The 24,446-nt window shown below is 34.7% G+C and overlaps 1 protein-coding gene across 5 annotated transcripts in view; it reads left to right on the forward strand.

The window, feature by feature from the left end:
• Positions 1-24,446, forward strand: part of pemt (phosphatidylethanolamine N-methyltransferase) — an 86,566-nt gene that overhangs the window by 16,143 nt on the left and 45,977 nt on the right. For all 5 annotated transcript variants that reach the window (XM_058792757.1, XM_058792760.1, XM_058792756.1 and 2 more), the window contains one exon: positions 23,950-24,065. In XM_058792757.1, coding sequence (XP_058648740.1) covers positions 23,950-24,065 — 116 coding nt within the window. The remainder of the gene's footprint in view (positions 1-23,949; positions 24,066-24,446) is intronic.

The following is a 24,446-nucleotide window of genomic DNA, read 5'->3' on the forward strand; positions in this document are numbered from 1 at the left end:
TGCGTCCCGTCATTGTTCGATTGTACAATTTATTCTGTCTTTTCGCTTATTCTTCAAGTGAACAATTTCGGTTGCCGAACATTCGGTGCATCCCTTCTGCTTGCAAGCATCAGTATATTTATGTTTTCTTATAAGAATGTGTTGAACATTAACAAACAATTTTAGTTTAATTGTATTGTTTCAATTTTTATAGTAAAAATGTAACTTTAAATTAAATTAACAGCAAATTTTCATTTTGGGGTGAACTATCCCTTTAAGTGATGAAAAACAATTCAGTTCATACACTGTTTTTTGCAGTCTCTTATGTTGCATTAATTGTATTTGATCAAAATACAGTTAAAACAGTAATACTGTATTTAAAATAACTGTTTTTTTATTAGTATATGTATTTTTTTAAATATATTCACATAGAAAAGTTATTTTAAATTGCTATAACTCATATGTTTGAAAATTATAAAAACATTTTTAACAAAATATTGCATAATATTATAACATGTTATAAAATACACAAATTATATACAAATTAGACCTCAGGTTAAAATTTAAAAGGTAATTATGACATAATTTGTATACATTTTGTATTTGATAAAATTTTCATTAATTCAAAAAAATTAAAGTCTGTCATTTTTGTTTTAGCACTAAAAAGAAGCAGGATTTCAGAGATCTGAACTTCATTCTGTAGCACGGGTGTCATGCCGCAGGACGAGTTACTGTGCAAAACTTCATGAGCATTAGTGTTAGTGATGCTTGTAAGTCGTTTCACACCACACTGAAAACACACTAAAATGAGCTGCAGTACAGCGCAACTGAACCTAATGTGCGAGGGATTTTGCTGGTGTGGACAAACATGGATGTGCAGGTTCATTTTCCACGCTGAGGGAACAGCCTGTTTGGTGGTGTTGTGAAGGGGATCGAGATGTCCTCTCCTTCAGCCTGACCTTTCCATCTCACACAGATCCTGCCTGAGCTTAGCATTCACTCCTGTATGATGTTCACTCACTGCACAGAAAGCACACAGTGAGGCCTGTGCAGGTCATTGCATAACAACCTGATACAATTATTTCACTTAATTAGGATTATTGTGCATTTTTAATGTGAATTGTACTTTTCCATCTAAATATACCCCATGAAATGAAGTGTTTTGTGGATTTTAGTCCATTTGCTTTAAGGCATCAGTACTGTGGTGGCGTTAACACAATAAACTATTGTAAAATATCTACGGTCAGATATACAAACAGAATCTCTGAGGTCTTTGTTTATGCAAAATGAAACTGATCACCTTAAAATGACCTTAAAATAAAATGTGAAATTGAAGAATATATTATATCATATTGTATCATATTATATTATAATTTATATTATATTATTCTCTGCTTAGAAAGTAAACAGACAACAATAGTGTTAACAGGAAGTGGACTGAAAATAGTAAAAGAACAAATATTTAATATTTAAATATTCCCGTCTTTCTGAAGAGACATTAAACTGAGGTCCTGACTCGCTGTGGTCATTAAAAATCCCAGGATGTCCTTCGAAAAAGAGTAGGGGTGTAACCCCGGCATCCTGGCCAAATTTGCGCACTGGCCTCTGACCATCATGGCCTCCTAACCATCCCCATATCTGCTGATTGGCTTCATCACTCTGTCTCCTCTCCACCAATAAGCTGGTGTGTGGTGGGCATTCTGGTGCACTATGGCTGCCGTCGCATCTTCCAGGTGGATGCTGCACACTGGTGGTGCTTGAGGAGATTCCCCCCTTCTATGTAAAGTGCTATATAAATGTAAGGAATTATTATTATTAATTATTATTATTAAAAGATTCATGTGATTCTACCACTGTAAAATATTTGTTTACAAAGGCTTTTTGTATTTTTTTTCTTGAAATTTCTTTATAAAGAAAATGAAACATTTGATGAATTTTTTAAATATATATATTTTAAAATAAATAATAAATAATAAACTTTATAGAAAATATAACAGCAGTGTTAATGGGAAGTCAACCAAAAAAACATTAAACTAAAAAGAAAAAATTAAATAAAAAATGTTTTAAAAAATATATATTTAATTCTACCCCTGGGCAATATTTGTTCACAAAGTCTTTTATTGTACATGTTATTGTATGATTCAAAAATGTCTTTATAAAGAAAATTTGGCATTTGATGAAAAACTTTTTTCATCAAATGCCAAATTTTCTTTATAAAGACATTTTTGAATCATACAATAAAATGTACAATAAAAGACTTATTATTATTATTTTTTGTTGCAAAACCATTATTGTATATAATGTTAATGCATATTATTGTATGCAAAACCATTTTATTGTATGATTTCAAAATTAAAAATCTAATGGAAAATTTCTAAAATTAATATTAAATAATAAATGTCAAAACTAAAACTTTATATATTTTTTAATTCATTCATTCATTTGATTTGACCTCTGTGAAATATTTGTTTGCAAAGCCTTTTATTGTCTTTTATTATGTGATTAATAGTAAATCTCCATCACAGGCTTTCAGATGAAGCGGCAATATCGCATTCATAATCGCAGGTGATTCATCGCCGATAGTGAACGTGATATTGCGTAGCCTGTCACTGAACTACGGCTCTGTGTAGTGAATGCCGCTCCATCTGAAAGCAGGTGATGGTGATTTACTATTAATCGATGATGAGATGCGCATGATCATCGAATTTGATTAGTTGCACGGCCCTAATTTCTAGGGATGCACGATATTATCGGACCAATATCGGAATCGGCAGATAATGGCTTTAAATGTAAGTATCGGCATCGGCCCGATATGAAAAATTACGCCGATATGTCTTGCCAATAAGAAGAATACATTGACTCACATGTGCTCAGGGTGTGATGATGATAAGATCACATCAGAAGTGTGGTCATTCTTGATGCGAACTTTCGCCTGAATAGTGATTAGATTCACTGTTTTGGATTGCTGAATATAAACTGAGAATGCACATACAGAATGACACGTTCAGTATGTGATAGAGTCAACAGTAATAGCACGTGCAGTGGCAGCCTCCCCCGGGTCCTAATGCCCTCTCAGTAAGGAGTTTTAATTCCGTAGGGGGCGCTGTTGGCCTACTTCTAATAAAATGAAAGAAAAATACACAAATAATATTTAGACAGTTTCTGATTAAATAAAGCAGTAATTGATGCCATAAAATCATGAGTATGTTTTGATTTAGAGGTCAGAAGCTATAACTTAACATGACACTTAAATTAAATAATTTTATATATACTGATTTATTAATGTGTAATATTTTTTTAAACAAATTATGAGCTCTCAAAGATATTCAGGACTCTTTTGCTTTAGACAATATACAAATGTTAAATCTTAAAATAAAATAAGGTTATCACTGCATCTTTCTGAAAAAAATGCAGCGATTTGATATATAGTTTATTTATAGTTATTTTCAAATCTTCAGTGTACTGTCATTATAAAAGAGCTTCATTATTGTTTATTTAATTTGAACAAATAAGTTCTTGTTAAAAACTAACAAAAATTTAAAATAATTTGCTTATAATTTCTGCACAGGAGAGACTTGGTGTTGTTTCCAAACAACAGGAAATATATCAGCACATCGGATATCGGCAAATATCCAATATCGTGCATCCCTACTAATTTCAGTGTGGATTAATGACTTGTGTATTGTTGAAAAGTATTAAACTTATGCAAGTGACATGAGCAAAGCATTTAAATCATTCACAATAATCAGTGTGATCTAAAAAAAACTCTCGCACGAACTAAAAAAAAATCTGACGTCAAAATCGTTTCCACACCAAACGCTGTAGTGTGAAAATGCCCTAAAAATAAGCCTCAGTCTCCTCTGGTGCTGTGCTTCCTCATGCATGTCTAATATACAGTATGGCATCTTTTCTTGAGATTTAGCACTTCATTGTCACAGGCAGATTGATTTTTATTAAGAAACCATTAGGAAACAATACAGAGTGTATATAAAACACATCAAAACTCAGGGAAACACAATAAGCATATCGCTGAGAACAAAAATAAAAAATTAATATAAATAACTAAATCGCTGAGAAGAGAACACTGCATAGCCCATACACCACTACATTTGACTGCACACGGGAAATACATTAGCCTAAGCGTTTAAACAATTATAAAGAAAAATTTAATATATTTTTTTAATACATTTTTTATATATACAGTGGGGCAAAAAAGTATTTAGTCAGCCACCAATTGTGCAAGTTCTCCCACTTAAAAAGATGAGAGAGGCCTGTAATTTTCATCATAGGTATACCTCAACTATGAGAGACAAAATGAGAAAAAAAAATCCAGAAAATCACATTGTAGGATTTTTAAAGAATTAATTGGTAAATTCCTCGGTAAAATAAGTATTTGGTCACCTACAAACAAGCAAGATTTCTGGCTCTCACAGACCTGTATCTTCTTCTTTAAGAGGCTCCTCTGTCCTCCACTCGTTACCTGTATTAATGGCATCTGTTTGAACTCGTTATCAGTATAAAAGACACCTGTCCACAACCTCAAACAGTCCAACTCCAAACTCCAGCATGGCCAAGACCAAAGAGCTGTCAAAGGACACCAGAAACAAAATTGTAGACCTGCACCAGGCTGGGAAGACTGAATCTGCAATAGGTAAGCAGCTTGGTGTGAAGAAATCAACTGTGGGAGCAATTATTAGAAAATGGAAGACATACAAGACCACTGATAATCTCCTCGATCTGGGGCTCCACGCAAGATCTCACCCGTGGGGTCAAAATGATCACAAGAACTGTGAGCAAAAATCCCAGAACCACACGGGGACCTAGTGAATGACCTGCAGAGAGCTGGGACCAAAGTAACAAAGGCCTCAAATCCTGCAGTGCCAGACGTGTCCCCTGCTTAAGCCAGTACATGTCCGGCCCGTCTGAAGTTTGCTAGAGAGCATTTGGATGATCCAGAAGAGGATTGGGAGAATGTCATATGGTCAGATGAAACCAAAATAGAACTTTTTGGTAAAAACTCAAAGAATGCTGAGTTGCATCCAAAGAACACCATACCTACTGTGAAGCATGGGGTGGAAACATCATGCTTTGGGGCTGTTTTTCTGCAAAGGGACCAGGACGACTGATCCGTAAACGAAAGAATGAATGGGGCCATGTATCGTGAGATTTTGAGTGAAAACCTCCTTCCATCAGCAAGGGCATTGAAGATGAAACGTGGCTGGGTCTTTCAGCATGACAATGATCCCAAACACACCGCCTGGCAACGAAGGAGTGGCTTCGTGAAGCATTTCAAGGTCCTGGAGTGGCCCAGCCAGTCTCCAGATCTCAACCCCATCGAAAATCTTTGGAGTCCGTGTTGCCCAGCGACAGCCCCAAAACATTACTGCTCTAGAGGAGATCTGCATGGAGGAATGGGCCAAAATACCAGCAACAGTGTGTGAGACTTACAGAAAACGTTTGACCTCTGTCATTGCCAACAAAGGGTATATAACAAAGTATTGAGATGAAATTTTGTTATTGACCAAATACTTATTTTCCACCATAATTTGCAAATAAATTCTTTAAAAATCCTACAATGTGATTTTCTGGATTTTTTTTTCTCATTGTGTCTCTCATAGTTGAGGTATACCTATGATGAAAATTACAGGCCTCTCTCATCTTTAAGTGGGAGAACTTGCACAATTGGTGGCTGACTAAATACTTTTTTGCCCCACTGTATATATTATTAAAAAGAGTATATATATATATATATATATATATATATATATATATATATATATATTTTAAGACGAATCACCTAGTCCTAGCCACAACCTACAGATCCCACAACACAAACATAACATTAACAAACATAAAAGCAAGCATGCAGTGCTGCGTGCATGATTTGGCATGGCAGAATGCGCGCATCAAGTATGCATCAGTTTAATAACTTTGATAATGTTAATTCTTACAACTGTTAAATTAATGGGCAAAGGGTAAATATTTCGAAGAACAGATAGAAATAGAAAAATAGCCAACGTAAACTAAATATTATAAACATCGGAGCAACCATAGAAAATGTTTAAATGTATCTTTATTATAACAATTTTCTTCTGCTGTCGCTGTAACCACGGTCTTTAGCTGAAGAAGGGACGACGTTAGCAGACTGGACAGCAGGACCAGCGTTGACAGGGCCGCCGGTGGTGGAGCTGGACACGGAGTTGGTGGTAGTTGAATCATCCACGCTCGTCCTTGAAACTTTAATATTTTTAGGGTTTTTGAAATACTCAGAAATTCTCTTTTGCGACATGCTCAAATTCACACTGCGCTTCGTGTGTCTAACTGAAATTAGGTCCCTCAGGTAACCTTAAAGTTACGCGTTGTAATCGGCAACAACAGATCTGCTTGGTTAATAATACACATCTTGATTTGATTTGAATTATTGAATAACTCAGAACTCAAACATAATCAAATCTCTTTTCATAGTCAAATCCCAAATATTCCAGTATAAATATACAGTGTATAATAATATACTTTTTTTTTTAAACAGTTGCCCACATAAAAAAATATGGGATGCTGCAGCGTTCTCAGCACTCCCACTTTCCGCGCCTGTGGTCACAGGCCCCCGCTGTGGTTGTGGATATTGTTATGTGGGCCACAGCACTGCAAATTTCTCATTATTACAGCACATCCGAGTTCTTTACATCCTCTGACACACTAACACACTGCCATAGGACTCCATCTCGTCTGGGCAATTAGGTTTTTAGGACAGGAGATGAACGAGTCAGAGATCATCATCCTCTTCTTATGTCACCGCTTACAGGCAGGGTAGATGATTCAAAAACATTTTTGCTTCGATACGCCGTCCTTCCTGCCTGTCAAGCAGCACTTGCTTACCATTTTGAATATCAGTTATGTTTCTTCATTTTAAGCATCTCATGTTTTTATGAAAATATTCATGTACTGGAATGCTCGGGTAAGATCAGGTAACATTACAACAGCCTTCTGTCTGTGCCGTCTTGACCTACTTGCTCGTTTTCATCTCTTTCGCTTTAATTCTCGGCGACTGACTTGTTCGCTAAACTGAACTGCCAATCAGAGTTCTCACTCTCATCGACGGCCCTGATGCGGATTCAGCATGCTGAAACGGGCGGCTGTTGCTGCTGTGAGCCCGTAGAGAGCCTTAATGATTTTGATTCCAGTTCTGCTTAATGATTCTGGTTACTTAATGCTTACATTCTTTATTTTAGTGCTTTTGGGGTAAAAAAGAAATTCCATTACTGCTACTTTTTTTTGCAGTTCAACTGCATTGCATTAATTTAACCCTATATGGCATGAATTTTTATTTTAAGTGGAAATAAAATATTTCATCCCATTTTTTGGTAGCTTGGGGGTCCCTGATAATATATCCATCATAAAATGTGTGTGTGCGCGCACATTATATGTACTGTTAATGAAGATCGATACATTTTGCGAGAAAACACCACTCATTTAACCAGTTCATGAGCTGATATGCTTGAGTGACAAAATTACATTTCCCATAATTCTCTGTGGCATAATAATAATAATAATAACAATAATGCACATTCTTTAAGTTTTCTGAGCTTGTAAAAACTGCCCTGGAGGACATGAATGCATCATATTCCTGATTATGCATCTGAGCACATCTCCACTCTATAGCATGATATTGGCTAAACAAAAGTGGTCTAACTGCACAATGTTGCCCTGAGGCAACGAACAAAAAACCCCCCACTGTTTTAGTATATAAATAAAAATAAAATAAGTCTTTAAACAATCAAACATACTTCCTTACATACTAATGCACATGCATTTTAAAAAAAAAATAAAGTTATTTAAATTTAAACATGTTGAAAAGTGATATTTATCTTACCAATTGTTGGCACTGTGTCCCATGTGGCTTTGTTTCCTGAAAGGATTGCCCCACACCCCCAAAAAAGGCCACACCCACTTTAGACCCTCATTTCATTGAACAAACATGTCAGGTGATTTTATATATGTATATTTTTTTTATTTAAAAATTAAAGGGGCGGTGAGAGGTCCAAAAAGGTAGTTTGTTGCCTGAGGGCAACGCCATAGAGGGTTAATGATTTTGGTTGTTTTTAATTTAATTTAACTATTTTGTTTCCAGTACTTTTTAATGATTTTATTTATTTTGTTTTATTTTATTTTGACAGTTCAACTGTAGAACATTAATTTAATTATTTTGGTTCCAGTTAATTATTATTTTTATTTTATTTTTTCAGTTCAAATTCAGGACATTAATTAAAAAAAAAAAAGTTGCTGTTTTTAATTTAATTTAATTTAATTTAATTTAAACTACTTACTAACTAACTAATTAACTGACTACAGTTCAGATGTAGGACATTAAAGGATTAGTTCACTTCCAGAATAAAAATGTCCTGATAATTTGCTCACCCCATGTTATCCCAGATGTTGGCTTTCTGTCTTCCATTTTTTTAAGAAAAAAAATCCAGGAATTTTTCCATATAGTGGACTTCAGTGGTGGCCAATATAATCATAATGCGTAAAGATGCACTTCTCGCTAAAGGCGTGTCTAATGAGATGGCGAGTCAGGATCGGCAACTTCATCCTTGCGACATGGACTCAGAAAACACTAGTTTACTAGTAAATAATTCAAATATCTCCTTACTATTTCCCCCTGACACATTCATGGTAATTACTTTTGACGGTGCTTTGCGGCAAGCTTTAGCCTATTGCGTGCATTTGAACGCAGAACTCTTCAGCTGTGCTGACGATATTTGCATTCGGGAACTGTTGTGAACCCACGTCATGCGGTCAAATGAGCTCTCCATACAAGTGAAACAGACAATTGTTAGGCTTCAAAAACAAAGCAAATCCATCAGAAAGATGGCAGGAACATTAGGAGCGGCCAAATCAACAGTTTGGTACATTCTGAGAAAAAAAGAATGCACTGGTGAGCTCAGCAATATCAAAAGGCCTGGACGTCCATGGAGGACAACAGTGGTGGATGATCGGAGAATCCTCTCCATGGTAAAGAAAAACCCTTTCACAACATCTAGCCAAGAGAAGAACACTCTCCAGGAGGCAGACATGTCACCGTCAAAGTCTACAATCAAGAGAAGACTTCACCAGAGCAAATACAGAGGCTTCACCACAAGCTGCAAACAAGGCCAGACTAGACTTTGCAAAAAAAAACATCTAAAAAAAAGACTGGAATTAAGATCAACCTGTATTAGAATGACAGGAAGAAAGAAGCATGGAGAAGGCTTGGAACAGCTCATGATCCATGATAAGACCCTTATTCCTCGGCTGGGATCATGTAGAGCCCTTTGAAGCTGCATTGAAACTGCAATTTGGACCTTCAACCCACTTTATGGAGAAAAATCCTGGAATGTTTTCCTCAAAAAACTTAATTTCTTTTCAACTGAAGAAAGAAAGACATGAACATATTGAATGATATGGAGGTGAGTAAATTATCAGGAAATTTTCATTCTGGAAGTGAACTAATCTTTTAATTCAACTATTTTGTTTCCAGTTCTGCTTAATGATTTTATTATTCTGTTTTATTTAATTTTTTGCAATTCAGCTACAGGACATTCGTTTAATGATTTTGGTTCCATATCTGCTTAATTATTTTTTGTTTTACTTTTATTATTTTATTTTATTTTATTTTATTTTGTAGTTTAACTGCAAGACATTAATTTAATGATTTTGGTTCCAGTTCTGCTTAATGATTCTGTTTACGTCTGGGGAAAAAAGAACAAAATAACATCTTTGCTATATAATTCATTCATTAATTCATTCAGTTCACTGAGTCAAATGGTGTCTATGAAATGGTAACTATGGAGTCTATATTTAGGTTTTTCATTGTTTTCTGCTTCATGCTAGAAATCATGTCCAGTCAGTGGCATCCGTTCTAATTGGTGCTCTACTCCACTTTATTTGACTGATAGAGACTTAATTGATTTCTTGGATGCCGTCATCTCAGTAGATGTGGAGGGGTTGCCATTTTTGGATGCATTTTCTACCTTACTGCAGCCTGAAACAGCCTTACATGGGCATGAAAGTGCGTCACGCACTGCATTCTGGGAGAGACACTTGTGGCAGAGTCAGCCAAAAGCATCGCTCTGTAATGACAGTCTGAAAATAATTACTTGGAAAATCTAGTCCTGGAATAGGTTCAGATCAATGAAGTGAAATGCATTTAAAGAAAATCTGTACGGTATCAAATTGCATGTAGATTTATGAGGATCCCTATTAGGGCTGCATGATTAATCGAAATAAAACGGAAATCGCTTCATAACTTAGTGCGAATAACATGCATGTAATATAAATTTTTAAAGGAGCTTTAAAGGATATTGATGTATAATCACAAACACAGCTAAGGGTTTTTTTTTTTTTTTCATTTTAAATCCATTTAAAATTATATTTAGCAGAAAAATTGCAGTGAGCACCCATTTGACATTAGTAATAAAAATTCATCATCTGTATCACAGATCTTTAATGTCCTACAGCATGTTCCAAAACACTGTTGTACAGTAATCAAAATACAGAAATCCACAAAAACAGCCTGAGATGCATATAAAATATGGCACTTAAGTGAAAGCCGGGACAGCTGACCTGCAGCCCAAAACAAATAAAGGAAACCAGATCAGATGACCTCAAATGACTGAATGTTGATGAAGAGCTACTGATTATCTTACAGGAGAAAAGACGAAGAGACGTGAGCTCTCGACTCAGACTCTGTGAATAAATGAAAGTTTTCGAGCTCTCAGTGATTGCAGGAACAGCTGCCGTTGGCTGTAGTGTGTGATACAGAATTGAAGAGTTCATGAGAGGTGATGTGAGGAAGATGGGATCTGTGATTACTTCTCAATCAGTATATACTTGAGAAATGATGTCACCCTCATTTGTTACTTTCATTCTTTAGTAAAACACAAAAAAGATTTTGTGTTGAAAAAAAATTTTTTTATTTCATAGAAAACACTGAAAAGAAGTCATATAAACCATATTTATGGTTGTAATAGTATAAATTCCTTGTATGGAAAAGACAGTAATTAAACAATCAATAAATCAGTCAGTCAATTAAAATGACTGATTTTGTGGCTGTAATTTCCAGAATTTAGCAAATAATGCACAAATAATGAATACAAAAATTATTTTCGCTACTTGAATTACAATAAATGTTACCTAAAATGAATAAAAATAAAATAAAAAATTGCATGCTTCTTCACTGTATGAATGCATGTGTGATTGCATAAGTTATGTAGTTATGCAGTCAAGAGCAGTGACTGATTTTCTTCTTTTCTTTTGTTTGATTAACATTAATGCATGATTCATCACACTATCATGTCAATAACTTGAAGTAGTGCTGCGCTTTTTGAGATTGTTTTGTGGTTAAATGGTGGATTATGCAGGATCTCATTTTGTTGAGGTATTTAGTTGATTTTGCATTGTGTTCTGTGATCAGAATTGTGAAAAACTGGAGGGACTAAAAAGAGCTGTTTAAACATTCAACATTTGTCTGTTCAAAACAAACGCATCCAAATTTTAAACCACATGAGAGTCAGTACTGTAAATAATGAGAGAAAAGTGCATTACTCCGTATAGTACTGTCCACCATAATTCAGATCTGAAGATCTTCCTGTCCATCAGTTCATCACAAGCCTCTCAAACAAGAGAAATGGTGTGAGTGAATCTCTCAGGCGGAGTGTGTTAACCCTATATCACATGTTGACTGGAGTGTGTTAACCCTATATCACATGCTGAGTGTGTGACGCATCAGCAGGCATTCATGCGCATCCACACCAAAACAGCAGAAAAGCCTGGAGGACACGAGACGCTCTCTGAGTTCAAGACAGTCAAACTCAATCCACAGATTCCCCAGGTTATTTTAACGCACTGGGTTTCTATGATGTGCAGTACAGAACTGAACAAAGAAATCTCACTTAAGATTCAGAGCCAAATTGCAGGGGGGGTAAAAATGACTTCAGAAATTTTGCAGCATCACTTTATTAATTTTACACAGAGATTGGTAGGTCTATTAGTAAAATCTGTTGACTTTAGAAATCTTTGTTTCATTATATGCCAATGGTGACCATTCAAAAATGGGGAAAAAGCACTTTTCAAGTTTTTTTTTCTCCAAAGTTTGCATGCCTGTAACTCAAGAAGTCTTAAAGATATCTTAATGCATTTTAGATTTAGCTTTTTTGCAAACTAGTCTTTTGACATCTTCATTTTTAAGGCCCTATATGGTTCATTTTTAGAGATACAGGGTTCTCAACATGCCTCCAGGAGTAAAATTGTACACATTGTCAGTGGTCAAAAACCAAATGTGAGTCACTTTGCAGACACTTTTTGTTTTTAAAGAATAATATCTGAAGAGCAAATAATATTGAAAGTAGAAATGCATCTTGTTTCTCTCTATCAATACAATTGCATAGAATGAGTGCCAAACATGTCCTTTTTCCGAAGTGTGATATATCGGGATCTCAATGCGGCACCAGGTCCAAATGGTTGAATCCCATTTTCACTTGCTGAAACTCATGTGATTTTGTGTTTGTCTAGTCATGTAAATATACTATTGTTCATTGTTAACTAGCATTATTTCATAATGCGTTAACAAATATACAGCATTTAATTTTTAAATTTATTAGAAAATGTAGAAACTAACATTAACAAAGTATTGTTCGTGTTAATCCATTGTTAATGGTTGCATTTAATCTTAATTTATAAAAAATAAAAAATATTGTAAAGTGTTACCAGTTTCTTCCGACACTGTAAAAAAGAGATTTTTGAAGCTGTAGATAAAGCAAAGATTTCTGAAGTTAATTTCAAAATAAAATAGTTTCATCACTATTCTACTTAAAAATGTCATGTTCAATTCAATGTTACTTGCTTAATATACTTAATAATTAGTAATATTAGATACATGTGTAGTTTCACAAGTTCAGTCCAGTGATCTTGTTTGTTTCTGATAAAGCCTTTGGGTTTGTTCTGTTGACCTGTGTTGTGTGTGTGTGTGTGTGTGTGTGTGTGTGTGTGTGTGAGAGAGAGAGAGTGTGTGTGAGTGTGTGTGAGTGCGTGTGTGTGTGTGTGTGTGTGTGTGTGTGTGTGTGTGTGTGTGTGTGTGTGTGTGTGAGAGAGAGAGAGAGAGTGTGTGTGTGTGTGAGAGAGAGAGAGAGAGAGAGAGTGTGTGTGTGTGTACTGGTTTTTGTGGTTTACGGGGACAAAATTTGTATAATAACATGGGTATGACAGAGGTATTACAATTTGAAGGTGGTTTATGAGGACACTGCCTATGTCCCCGTAAAACAAAAGGCTTAAAAAACATACTAAATGGTGTTTCTTTTTTTATCTAAAAATGCAGACAGTCTCCTGTAAGGGGTAGGTTTAGGTGTAGGGTTGGTGTAGGACAATAGCACATACAGTAAGTACAGTATAAAAACCATTACGCCTGGAGAGTCCACGTAAACCACTAAAACAAACGTGTGTGTGTGTGTGTGAGTGAGTGAGTGTGTGTGCGTTTTTGTGACAAATGAGGACATAAATTTGTATAACGACATGGGTATGACATAGGTATTACAAGGAGAAGGTGACTTATGAGGACATTGCCCCATGTCCCCACATTTCAGAATGCTTATAAATCATAAAGAGTGAGTTTTTTTGAGAAAGTAAAAATGCACAAAGTTTCCAGTAAGGGGTAGCTTTAGGTGTAGGGTTTGTACAGTATAAAAACCATTACACCTATGGAATGTCCCCACTTTTCACAAAAACGAGTGTGTGTGTGTGTGTGTGTGTGTGTGTGTGTGTTTCTGCTCGTGCATTGTTGGCGTCACATGATACATTTATCAGAAAATTCAGTCAGATTCTGATCCACAGTATATGACATAATGCTCCATTTGCTCTGATATTTGAAACACCCAATACAAGAATGATGCATGCACTTCTCAGACACTTCTTAACCTAAAAAGCATGTGGGTCAGAAAATAATAAAAAGATGAAATAAAAAATAAAGTCAAAAACTTTTTTACTTTATTTTTTGGGACAACATAATTCATCTGACATTGTTTGAATTCCTCAAGAATTTTTAAAGAGTTTATATATATATATATATATATATATAATATGTATATACAGAAATGGTCAGAATTATCGGCACCCTTGGTAAATATGATCAAAGGCGGCTGTGAAAATTAATCTGCATTGTTAATCCTTTTGATCTTTTATTTAAAAAAATCACAAAAATTTAACCTTTCATTGGATAATAAGAATTTAAAATGGGGGGAAATATCATTATGAAATAAATGTTTTTCTCTAATACACAATTAACGGCACCCTTTTATTCAATACTTTTTGAAACCACCATTTGCCAGTTTAACAGCTCTAAATGTTCTCCTGTAATGCCTGATGAGGTTAGAGACACCTGACAAGAGATCAGAGACCATTCCTTCATCCAGAATCACTCCAGACCCTTTAGATTCACAGCTCCATGTTGCTGCTTCTTCTCTTCAGTTCACTCATGTTCTACAGGGTTCAGGTCAGAGGACTGGAACGGCCAGCAGAAGCTTGGTTTTGTGCTCAGTGACCCATTTTTGTTTTAGTTTTGGTGTTTGTTTGTGGATTGTTGTACGGTTGGAAGATCCAAACATGGCCCATTATAAGATTTCTAACAGAGTCAGTCACTTATTGATTTTTTTTATCTGTTGGTATTTGATAGAATCCATGATGCCATGCGTCTAAACAAGATGTCCAGGACCTCCAGCAGAAATATAGGCCCACAACATCAAAAATACAGCAGTATATTTCATTGTACACATGGGGTACTTTTTATCCCTGTGTTCACCAAACCCATCTTGAGTGTTTGCTGCTAAAAAGCTCATTTTTTAGTTTCATCTGACCATAGAAGCCAGTCCCATTTGAAGTTCCAGTCGTGTCTGATAACTGAATATGCTGGAGTTTGTTTTTGGATGAGCGAGGAGCATTCTTCTTGAAACCCTCCCAAACAACATGTGCTGATGTAGGTGCTGTTTGACCAATTTTTTTTAAGGTTTTCTGACCCCGAGACAACTATTTTCTGCAATTCTCCAGCTGTGGTCCTTGGAGAGTCTTTAGCCGCTCAAACTCTCCTTCTCACCGTGCATTAGGACGATATAGACACACGTCCTCTTCCAGGCAGTTTCCTAACATTTTATGTTGATGGGAAATTCTTAATTATTGCCCTGATGGTGTAAATGGGAATTTTCACTGCTCTAGCTCTTTTCTTAAAGCCACTTCACTAATTTGTGAAGCTCAATTATCTTTTGCTGCACATCAGAAATATATTCTTTGGTTTTTCTCATTGTGATGGATGATGGAGGGAATTTGGGCTTTGGGCTCCTATTTATATTTCTGTGAAACAGGAAGCCATGGCTGGATAATTTCATGTTCATAATCACCCTGGAGAGCTCAAAATTGTGAATATGAATGGGAATATACTTCAGAGATATTTTAATTTCTAGGGGTGCCAATAATTGTGTCCAATGTGTATTTGAGAAAAAAACATTTATTTCATAATGATATTTCCCCATTTTAAATTCTTATTATCCAATGAAAGGTTAGACTTTTGTGAATTTTTTAAATAAAAGATCAAAAGGATTAACAATGCAGATTAATTTTTACAGCCTTCTTTGATCATATTTACCAAGGGTGCCAATAATTCTGACCACTACTTTTTATGTATGTATGTTTATATACATGTGTGTGTGTGTGTGTGTGTGTATATATATATATATATATATAATTATTATTATTTTTATAATCATACCAGTAACCTATAATATACTGTCTAATCTATGGATAACTGTTGATGGTCCTGATATTTCTTGCATGTGTGTATATATGTATATGTGTGTATACAGCAGGGTTATTATAGTTAATTAAAACTGAAGCTAAACCCTTTCATTACTTAAAATGAATTTTAACTGAAATAAAATAGTATGAAAATAATCTATTTGCCAAGTCAACATTTCTCATGTAATTTCTCGTAAAAAAAAAAAAAAATTACTAAAACTTAATAATAAAATAGAATGAGTGCCAAACATGTCCTTTTTCCGAAGTCTGATATATCGGGATCTCAATGCGGCACCAGGTCCAAATGGTTGAATCCCATTTTCACTTGCTGAAACAATAAAACTATATTGTCATGTAAATATACTACGAGAGTAATGTTTTATTAGCATCAGAAAATATAAAAGTAAAAATTAATTCAACATATTAATACAAAAATATAAAAGTATCTAATTTATTCTAAACTTACACTGATAGGGTCCTGTAAAGCATTTGTAGTGTTGACGAAGCATCAGTATATTTCAGATCTTCTGATGTGTTTTTCCATGAAATGCTGCTCTCAGTGTGAAATGAATGCAGTATTTTGTAGTGTTTGCAACAGGAATGTTTTAAAACGGCCACTAAAGGCTTCAGAGGTGCCTTTGATGGAGAAAGCAGCAGGGAAGATGGATGGAGATGCTGTGTGTCCAATTAGACGGCAGGATTATGTTACATAAGGTTTTTATGGAGCTCTGGAGACAGAGACGCCCTCCTGATGAGTCTGAACCGGGCGCCGTGAATGAGCGCCGCTTCAGCCCACAAAATCACATCAGCAATAGAGAAAAGTGGATGAAAGGAGCATGGAGGAGAAATAGACAAATGGTTGGATTGGTGAGGTGTGGCTCACAAAAGACAGAGAGGAGACTTGCTATAAAGCGGCCACACTTAAAAATATATAAATGTATGTGCATAATACAAGAAAAAACAATCTAACTAAGTGACATTTATTTATTTATTCATTTATTTTGTTTATTCACTTGTTCATTTACCTATTCATTCATTTGTTTTTTATATATTTATTTATTCATTTATTGATCAATGTATGCATTATTATTAATTATTCATTAATTATTTAATTTTTTTATTAATTCAGATGCACATTTTTTAAGTAACATTTTACATAGGGTATCGTTTTTAAAACATTAACACACTTTTTGGACAAAAATCACTGCAACACAATTTGGTCAAAAAATATTTGCAAAATTGCAAACAAATAAATAAATAAATAAAATAAACTGACAAATAAAACTGACAAAATAAAAAAATTTTAAATTAGTGAAATTAGTTATGAAAGTATTTTAATTTCATTGTTTTAATATATTTTTATTTTTGTATTTTACGTTTTTTAATTTTAGATGTGTTTTTGTAATCGGTAGTTATTCTTTTAATGTCTATTTAGTTTAGTCTATTTAGTATTTTTTTTTATTAATTTTTTTACATCCAGTTGAACTAAATTAAAATGAGAAATGATGTTTTGACAACTAGATATAATAAAATAAATTAAGTTTTAAAATACAAAAAAAGTGTTTTATACTTTATTTCAGTTAAAGTATATTTTATTTCTAGTTAACTATAATAACCCTGACTTGTAGATGACACTTGATGTAAGAGAGTGACGATGCTGCAGAAATCTTCTGCATGTGCCAGTTTTATGAAGAGCTGATCTCTTCATGCAACCCTTGATGCATGATGGTATTTGCAATCAACTTATTAGAAATACACTGACATTTGATGCAATCATGAATCGAATGCATTTCCAGGTTTTGTTGAGTCGAGTACATTCCTTTCTGTTGACGCCACAGATACACAGACCTGAAATAGCTAGTAATAACAGTTTAATCAGATATAATACGGACCGAAACTCCTCAGAGAGCCGGCTTACGCAATTCTTAGCTTTTTAAATGACTTTTAATATAACCTGGTTCTCTCTAGACATTCATAAGCCGGATCATCTCAGTCTGTACAATGAGAAGTTAGTGTTTCTTAAATGTTTCCCTCTGAAACACAGTAAAGTTTTGTTATTTTCTCAACAGATTGTCTTGAATAACAAAGTCACATGTTGTTGTTTTTATTCGGCATACAGACGCAAAAGCATTTCTTCAGCTTCATAACATACTCACTGTTGGCATGTAATTTCCATAATTTAGTAAATGCTAATTGGATCCTAAGTGGTTTAGTTCATATTTGATATTTCAGCATGGGGACTTGTCATTCTCTGAAGCCACAGAACAAGTCAATTAACAAAAACTCTAATAGTCTTGTGAATCTTTGTTGCTTTGGCTGTGAGTCATGGTAAGCAGCTCTCGTAAGCAGACTTTAATGAAGGATATTTTTAGTGTAATTACAGAGTGCAGGCTGATGGTGCATGCGTCACTTGAGGATTGAGTTCATGAGAGGTGTCAGAACGCCTGTATGTGACGCTTCACCTTTGACAAATGTGTATGTGTGTGTTACCTGCAGTATCTTTTCATATTCATCTCTGGCATCATATGCAGACACTGTAAACTCGGTGAGATTATTGTGAGCTATTTTGGTAAGAGGTATGAATATGGATGTTTCTGCCATAGAATAAAAATAATAATAATTGTGACTTTATCTCACAATTCACACTTTTTTGAGAAAAAAAAAAGATGTTATAAAGATATAAATGACTCAGAAAAGCTCCAGCACAATATATATAATTATATATTTATATTATAAATATATATATAATTTAAATTACATATAAAACTCTCATCCATTTGAGTTGCAAAATTTAACAAAATAATAAACTTAACGTGATATTATCCATATTTGTCAGTAATGCTTAATTGAAACAAGTGACATTTCTGTAATACTAATAAACTAAATATTTTTTTTAAATACACAATAACTAGGTTTATATTTATATCATCAATAAATCCACATAGTTTCAGTCTCTCTCTCTCTCTCTCTCTCTCTCTCTCTCTCTATATATATATATATATATATAAAATCTATATTCATAACTAAATATTGTTTTACTAACTTGTTTTTAAGCATTTTGTTTAACTAGCCATATTTTTGATTGATTGATTGATTGACTTTATTAATCCCAAAGGGAGATTCACGTTACAGCAGAGCTCACCACACAATAAATAAATACAAAAAGTTACAAATACTGCGTTTCATGTAGCACCACTTTGTTTCAAGCATACACACTACACCATGTTTGTACAATATACAATACGATACAATATACAATTCAAGATTTCTAAAATCAATCATCTTAAATGACATCGATTATACAATCTAATAGCTGTTGGTAAAAATGACTTTCTATATCGTTCCTTGTAACACAGGCTGAATTAATCTTGAGCAAAAAGAACTCAGACAGGCTCGACTGTTTCATGAAGGGGATGACAATCATGATTCATCGTACTGATTTGTTTTTTCACAATTAACAGATTTATGCTCATTCAAAGCAGCTTGAATAAATGCATTTTAAAAAATATTATTTAAATAAAATCAAGTAGATACAAATAAGTAAATAATTTTTCGAGTGTAGAAACCTTACGTTTAATTTATGAATGACTGACAAATGTGCATCCCATTAAGTTTTTTTTTTTAAACCGTGTAACCCAAATAGAAATTTATTTCAAATACATATATCTTAAATTTAGACCCAAATATTTTTTAAATGCATCGATGCAAGTAAAACTTTCACCTTCAGCCTTTCTGCTGTCTGACGTCAGATGCACTGCCACATCACTCACACCTTTCACAATCATCCTTTCTTAGTAATTAACCCTGGAAAACATGCAAATTATAACGGGTATAGCCTGTTATCAGTGTCTGTTTTTACATTTACATCTTCATTTACAGTGAATATGAATTCATATGAACTATTTTAATGATGCATTTTGTTATCTTTGGAGCTATTTTTGCAACTGCATACCTAAAATAGAAAGTAACTTTGTCTGTGTGTCTGAAAAATGAAAGTGCATGATTAAAATCAAAAAAGGCTGAAGTTTGACCAATGTAATTAGTATCTGGCATCACATTCGTGTTTATTGGGTCAGAAGTCTCTCGTTTCTTGAGACGTTGGCGATGGTGGCGCCGTCCTGACATCATTACACTGTCTCTGCATGTTCTGTTCTGTTCTGTTTGAGCGCCGGCCTGCATAATACACTTCTAATGAGGACTGGACGCTGTAACACACGCTGCCGTTGCTGCATGGACTTCTGCAGAACGCATGCTAATCATCTTTAGTTTCATCAGATTTATATCATCATTTCCATATACAGGACGTTCAGTCCATTTAACAAGCATATTAGCCATCCATAAATTCTTCAGAAGTAGTAATGAAATGATTTCGATGGGGCACACACAGTTACGGTCATCTCGCGAAGCCTTGATTGAGATTACGAAACGAATGAATTGTGCAACTGTTTCTGGAAAGTCGACATGCCAGGATTGACACTTTAGTTTTGGGACAGAACGACCATTCTTAACAAATCACGTCCTGTTAGCGCTTTTCAGTCTCAGTTTAGAACGGATAATAGTTTAGATCGTGCTTTTTGCCATTTGACTAAAGTTCGAATGGAGTCCCAGTCAAGTAAATACATACATACAATTTTTTCATGTAATTGTATGGTGCAATGACTTGACTGGGACTCAAAAGTTTGGAGTAATTTAGATTTATTAATGTTTTTAAATGTAGTCTTTTGAATGTATATTAGAATGATTTCTGAAGGATCATGTGACACTGAAGATTGCAGTAATGATTCTGAAAATTCAGCTTTGAACACAGCAATAAATTACATTTGAACAGATATTCACACAGAAAAGGGTTATTTTAACTTGCAATACATTTTCACAATATTACTGTTTTTACTGTATTTTTGATCAAATAAATGCAGCCTTGGTGAGCATAAGAGACTTATTTCTGAGACTTTGCTTTGGTGAGCAGGAGAGACTCAAAACATTTGAAAATCTGAATTATTCCAAACTTTTGACATGTAGTGTATATATAGTTTATATAGTATTTTTTAGTTTTATTATTTTGTAGTTTTACTATCTTTTTAAATGAAAAAATATTGCAGTAGTCTATGAATTCATATATTGAATTATACAACCCGAATTCCAGAAATGTTGGGACATTTTTTAAATTTTAATAAAATGAAAACTAAAAGAATTTCAAATCACATGAGCCAATATTTTATTCACAATACAACATAGATAACATAACAAATGATTGAACTGAAAAATTTTACAATTTTATGCACAAAATGAGCTCATTTGATGCCTGCTACAGGTCTCAAAATAGTTGGGACGGGGGCATGTTCACCATGGTTTCTTTTCAAAACAGTTTGAAGACGTCTGGGCATCGAGGTTATGAGTTTCTGGAGTTTTGGTGTTGGAATTTGGTCCCATTCTTGCCTGATATAGGTTTCCAGCTGCTGAAGAGTTCATGGTCGTCTTTGACATATTTTTCGTTTAATGATGCACCAAATGTTCTCTTTAGATGAAAGATCTGGTCTGCAGGCAGGCAAATTCAGCACCCGGACTCTTCTACTACGAAGCCATGCTGTTGTAATAGCTGCAGTATGTGGTTTTGCACTGTCCTGCTGAAATACACAAGGCCTTCCCTGAAGTAGACATCGTCTGGAGGGGAGCATATGCTGCTCTAAAACCTTTATATATCTTTCAGCATTCATAGTGCCTTCCAAAACATGCAAGCTGCCCATACTGTATGCACTTATGCATCCCCATACCATCAGAGATTCTGGCTTTTGAACTGAACGTTGATGACAGGCTGGAAGTTCTCCCTCTTCTTTAGCCCGGAGGACATGGCGTCCCTGATTTCCAACAAGAATGACAAATTTGGACTCGTCTGACCATAGAACACTTTTCCACTTTGAAACGATCCATTTTAAATGAGCCTTGGCCCACAGGACATGACGGGGCTTCTGGACCATGTTCACATATGGCTTCCTTTTTGCATGATAGAGCTTTAGTTGGCATCTGCAGATGGCATGGCGGATTGTGTTTACCAACAGTGGTTTCTGGAAGTATTCCTGGGCCCATTTAGTAATGTCAATGACACTCTGCCTCTCTTAAGACATCCCTTTTATAGTTAATCATGTTACAGACCTGATGTCAATTAACTTAATTAGTTGCTAGATGTTCTCCCAGCTGAATCTTTTCAAAATGTCTTGCTTTTTCAGCCCTTTATTGCCCCTGTGTCAACTTTTTTGAGACCTGTAGCGGGCATCAAATTTGAAATGAGCTCATTTAGTGGATAAAAGTGTAAAATTTCTCAGTTTAAACATTTGTTATCTATGTTCTATTGTGAATATAATATTGGCTCATGTGATTTGAAAGTCTTTTAGTTTTCATTTTATTCAAATTTAAAAAACGTCCCTACATTTCCGGAATTCCGGTTGTATTTGAAATGTACATCTTATTCTTGGAATTAACTCCTATGTTATATTATATTATATTATATTAATGATTTAATTAAACAATGAAAACACCAGCAGCAACATGCAGCTGTGAGCTTTCAGTCTAGAAATCGGTTTATTAATATTATATTAATATTTAATATCTTAACTTTTAATATCCAACTTTCAATATCCAAAATGAATTCACAACCAGTGACAAAAAAAAAAAAAAAATATATATATATATATATATATATATATATATATATATATATATATATATTATTCAGGTCAAAATTCAAGATTATTAAAATAATTTCAGTAAATGTGTTGAGATATGAGGTGTCATGGAAAATGTTTCTCTTGGAATTTGAGCTGATTTACAGCTGCTGGTGAGTTTTGCATATTTGGTATTTGATATTTGGCAACATTGGTATTTTATTCCACGCTCTGCTTCATTTTATTCTCATCTTGTGAAATGTGAGTGTCGACATTATCGCAGCTATTTGAGAACATGCTACAGTCGAAACTTTTATTTTCCCAATTAGCAGATTGGGTCACCCGGATCGACCTGCAGGATCTGCAGATTTACAAGCAAAGCGAGCGTGTATGACTGTCTGAGTACAAACCCACCATCTGGTTCCTCATGCTTCTCTCAGAAGTTGTTAATTAGGCTCTGTGCGGTATTCTTAACGATTTTATCTGCTGTAATGGCGATGCCAGTGACCTGGCCTGAACTGAGCCTCTCTGCTCGTTAATTACGCGGTTCAGCAGGCCACAGGTTTGGCTCTAATTCAGATAAGAGCTGCTTTCCCAACAGGTCGCTGTCTGCCCACAATAGAGCTGACTATGAATATCCATACAGTAGAGGAGAGCCATTACAAACAAAGCCTGCGAGAAAGAGGGTTTGTGGAAGAAATGCATTAATGATTTGGAAAGCTGAAAACAGGCTGCTGTTTGTTTATTATGCATGTAGGAAAGGTAAGAGAGACTCAGGTGTTCTGAGGTCGGGGCACTTCAATTATTGTCAGAAAGATGCATGTGAAAAATGTACAAATGTAAGATTGTAAAGATATTTAGTAATTAAACAAGATATCCTGAAGTTATTTTAAGAATTCAAATTTCAGGTTTACCAATGCAATTTCCCATATGCACATGAAAACATAATTTTTCATTCGTATTTTATGTTTGAACAGTATATACACACATTAAATTGTCTGTTTATTTATTTATTTACTTGTTTTCTGATTATTTACTCTATCTATCTATCTATCTATCTATCTATCTACTTACTTACAAAAATAAAATAATAATATACAAGAATTGGACTGGATAATACAGAACTCATTCAGTACAAAAAAGCATCCTAAGATAAACTGTAATGAACATAATTTGTGCTCAAAGACTATTCCACTGATATATCTATTTTAATATACAGAGATAACTTTGACATTGTCATCACATAAATAATATAATGTAGGTTCCAAATATAAGATTTTTAATGTTTTTTAAAAAAAAAGTCTCTTCTGCTTATCAAAGTTGCATTAATTTGATCAAAAATACAGAACAAAACCCAGTAAAACCGAAAAACAGTTTTCTACTTAAACATACTTTAAAACACAATTTATTCCTGTGATCAAAGCTCAATTTTCAGCATCATTACTCCAGTCCTAGAAATAATCCTAATATGCTGATTTGTCTGATGTGTTTGTTTCAGGTGGCCAGATGGGAGCACAGGACCAGAGGTCTGACCCGTCTGTTCGGAGGTCCATATGTGGCGTGTTATGCCCTCGCTGTGCTCATCCTGCTCCTCAATGTCTACCGCAGTCACAGGTAACCGCATCCACCGCTGTATTATTTATTGTCACAGGTTAACAGCAAAGCAGTACTCAGAATCGCCATTATTGGTGTGACCCATTTTGCATAAGAGTAAAGGTTCAGTGTTTACCTTTCACCCTTTTATTGATTTCATCAATAATAATAGTGTGGCATCTGTTTGATGCGCTCATCTGACCAGCGGCACATTCAGCCGCTTATTTCATTTGCTTTATTCTCATGAGGATCTGGCTGTTGCCATGGCAGCCTTCGTCTCCACGCTGCTGATGCTGGTGTCATCGACGCCACATGTGACCACGAGTGTGTGTGTGTGTGTGTGTGTGTGTTAGACGGGCTGCTGCTATTTTCTACCCTGTTCTGAGAGAGTGAATATGTTCT

This window comes from Onychostoma macrolepis, chromosome 12 (genome assembly GCF_012432095.1).
Source record: "Onychostoma macrolepis isolate SWU-2019 chromosome 12, ASM1243209v1, whole genome shotgun sequence".
NCBI lineage: Eukaryota > Metazoa > Chordata > Actinopteri > Cypriniformes > Cyprinidae > Onychostoma > Onychostoma macrolepis.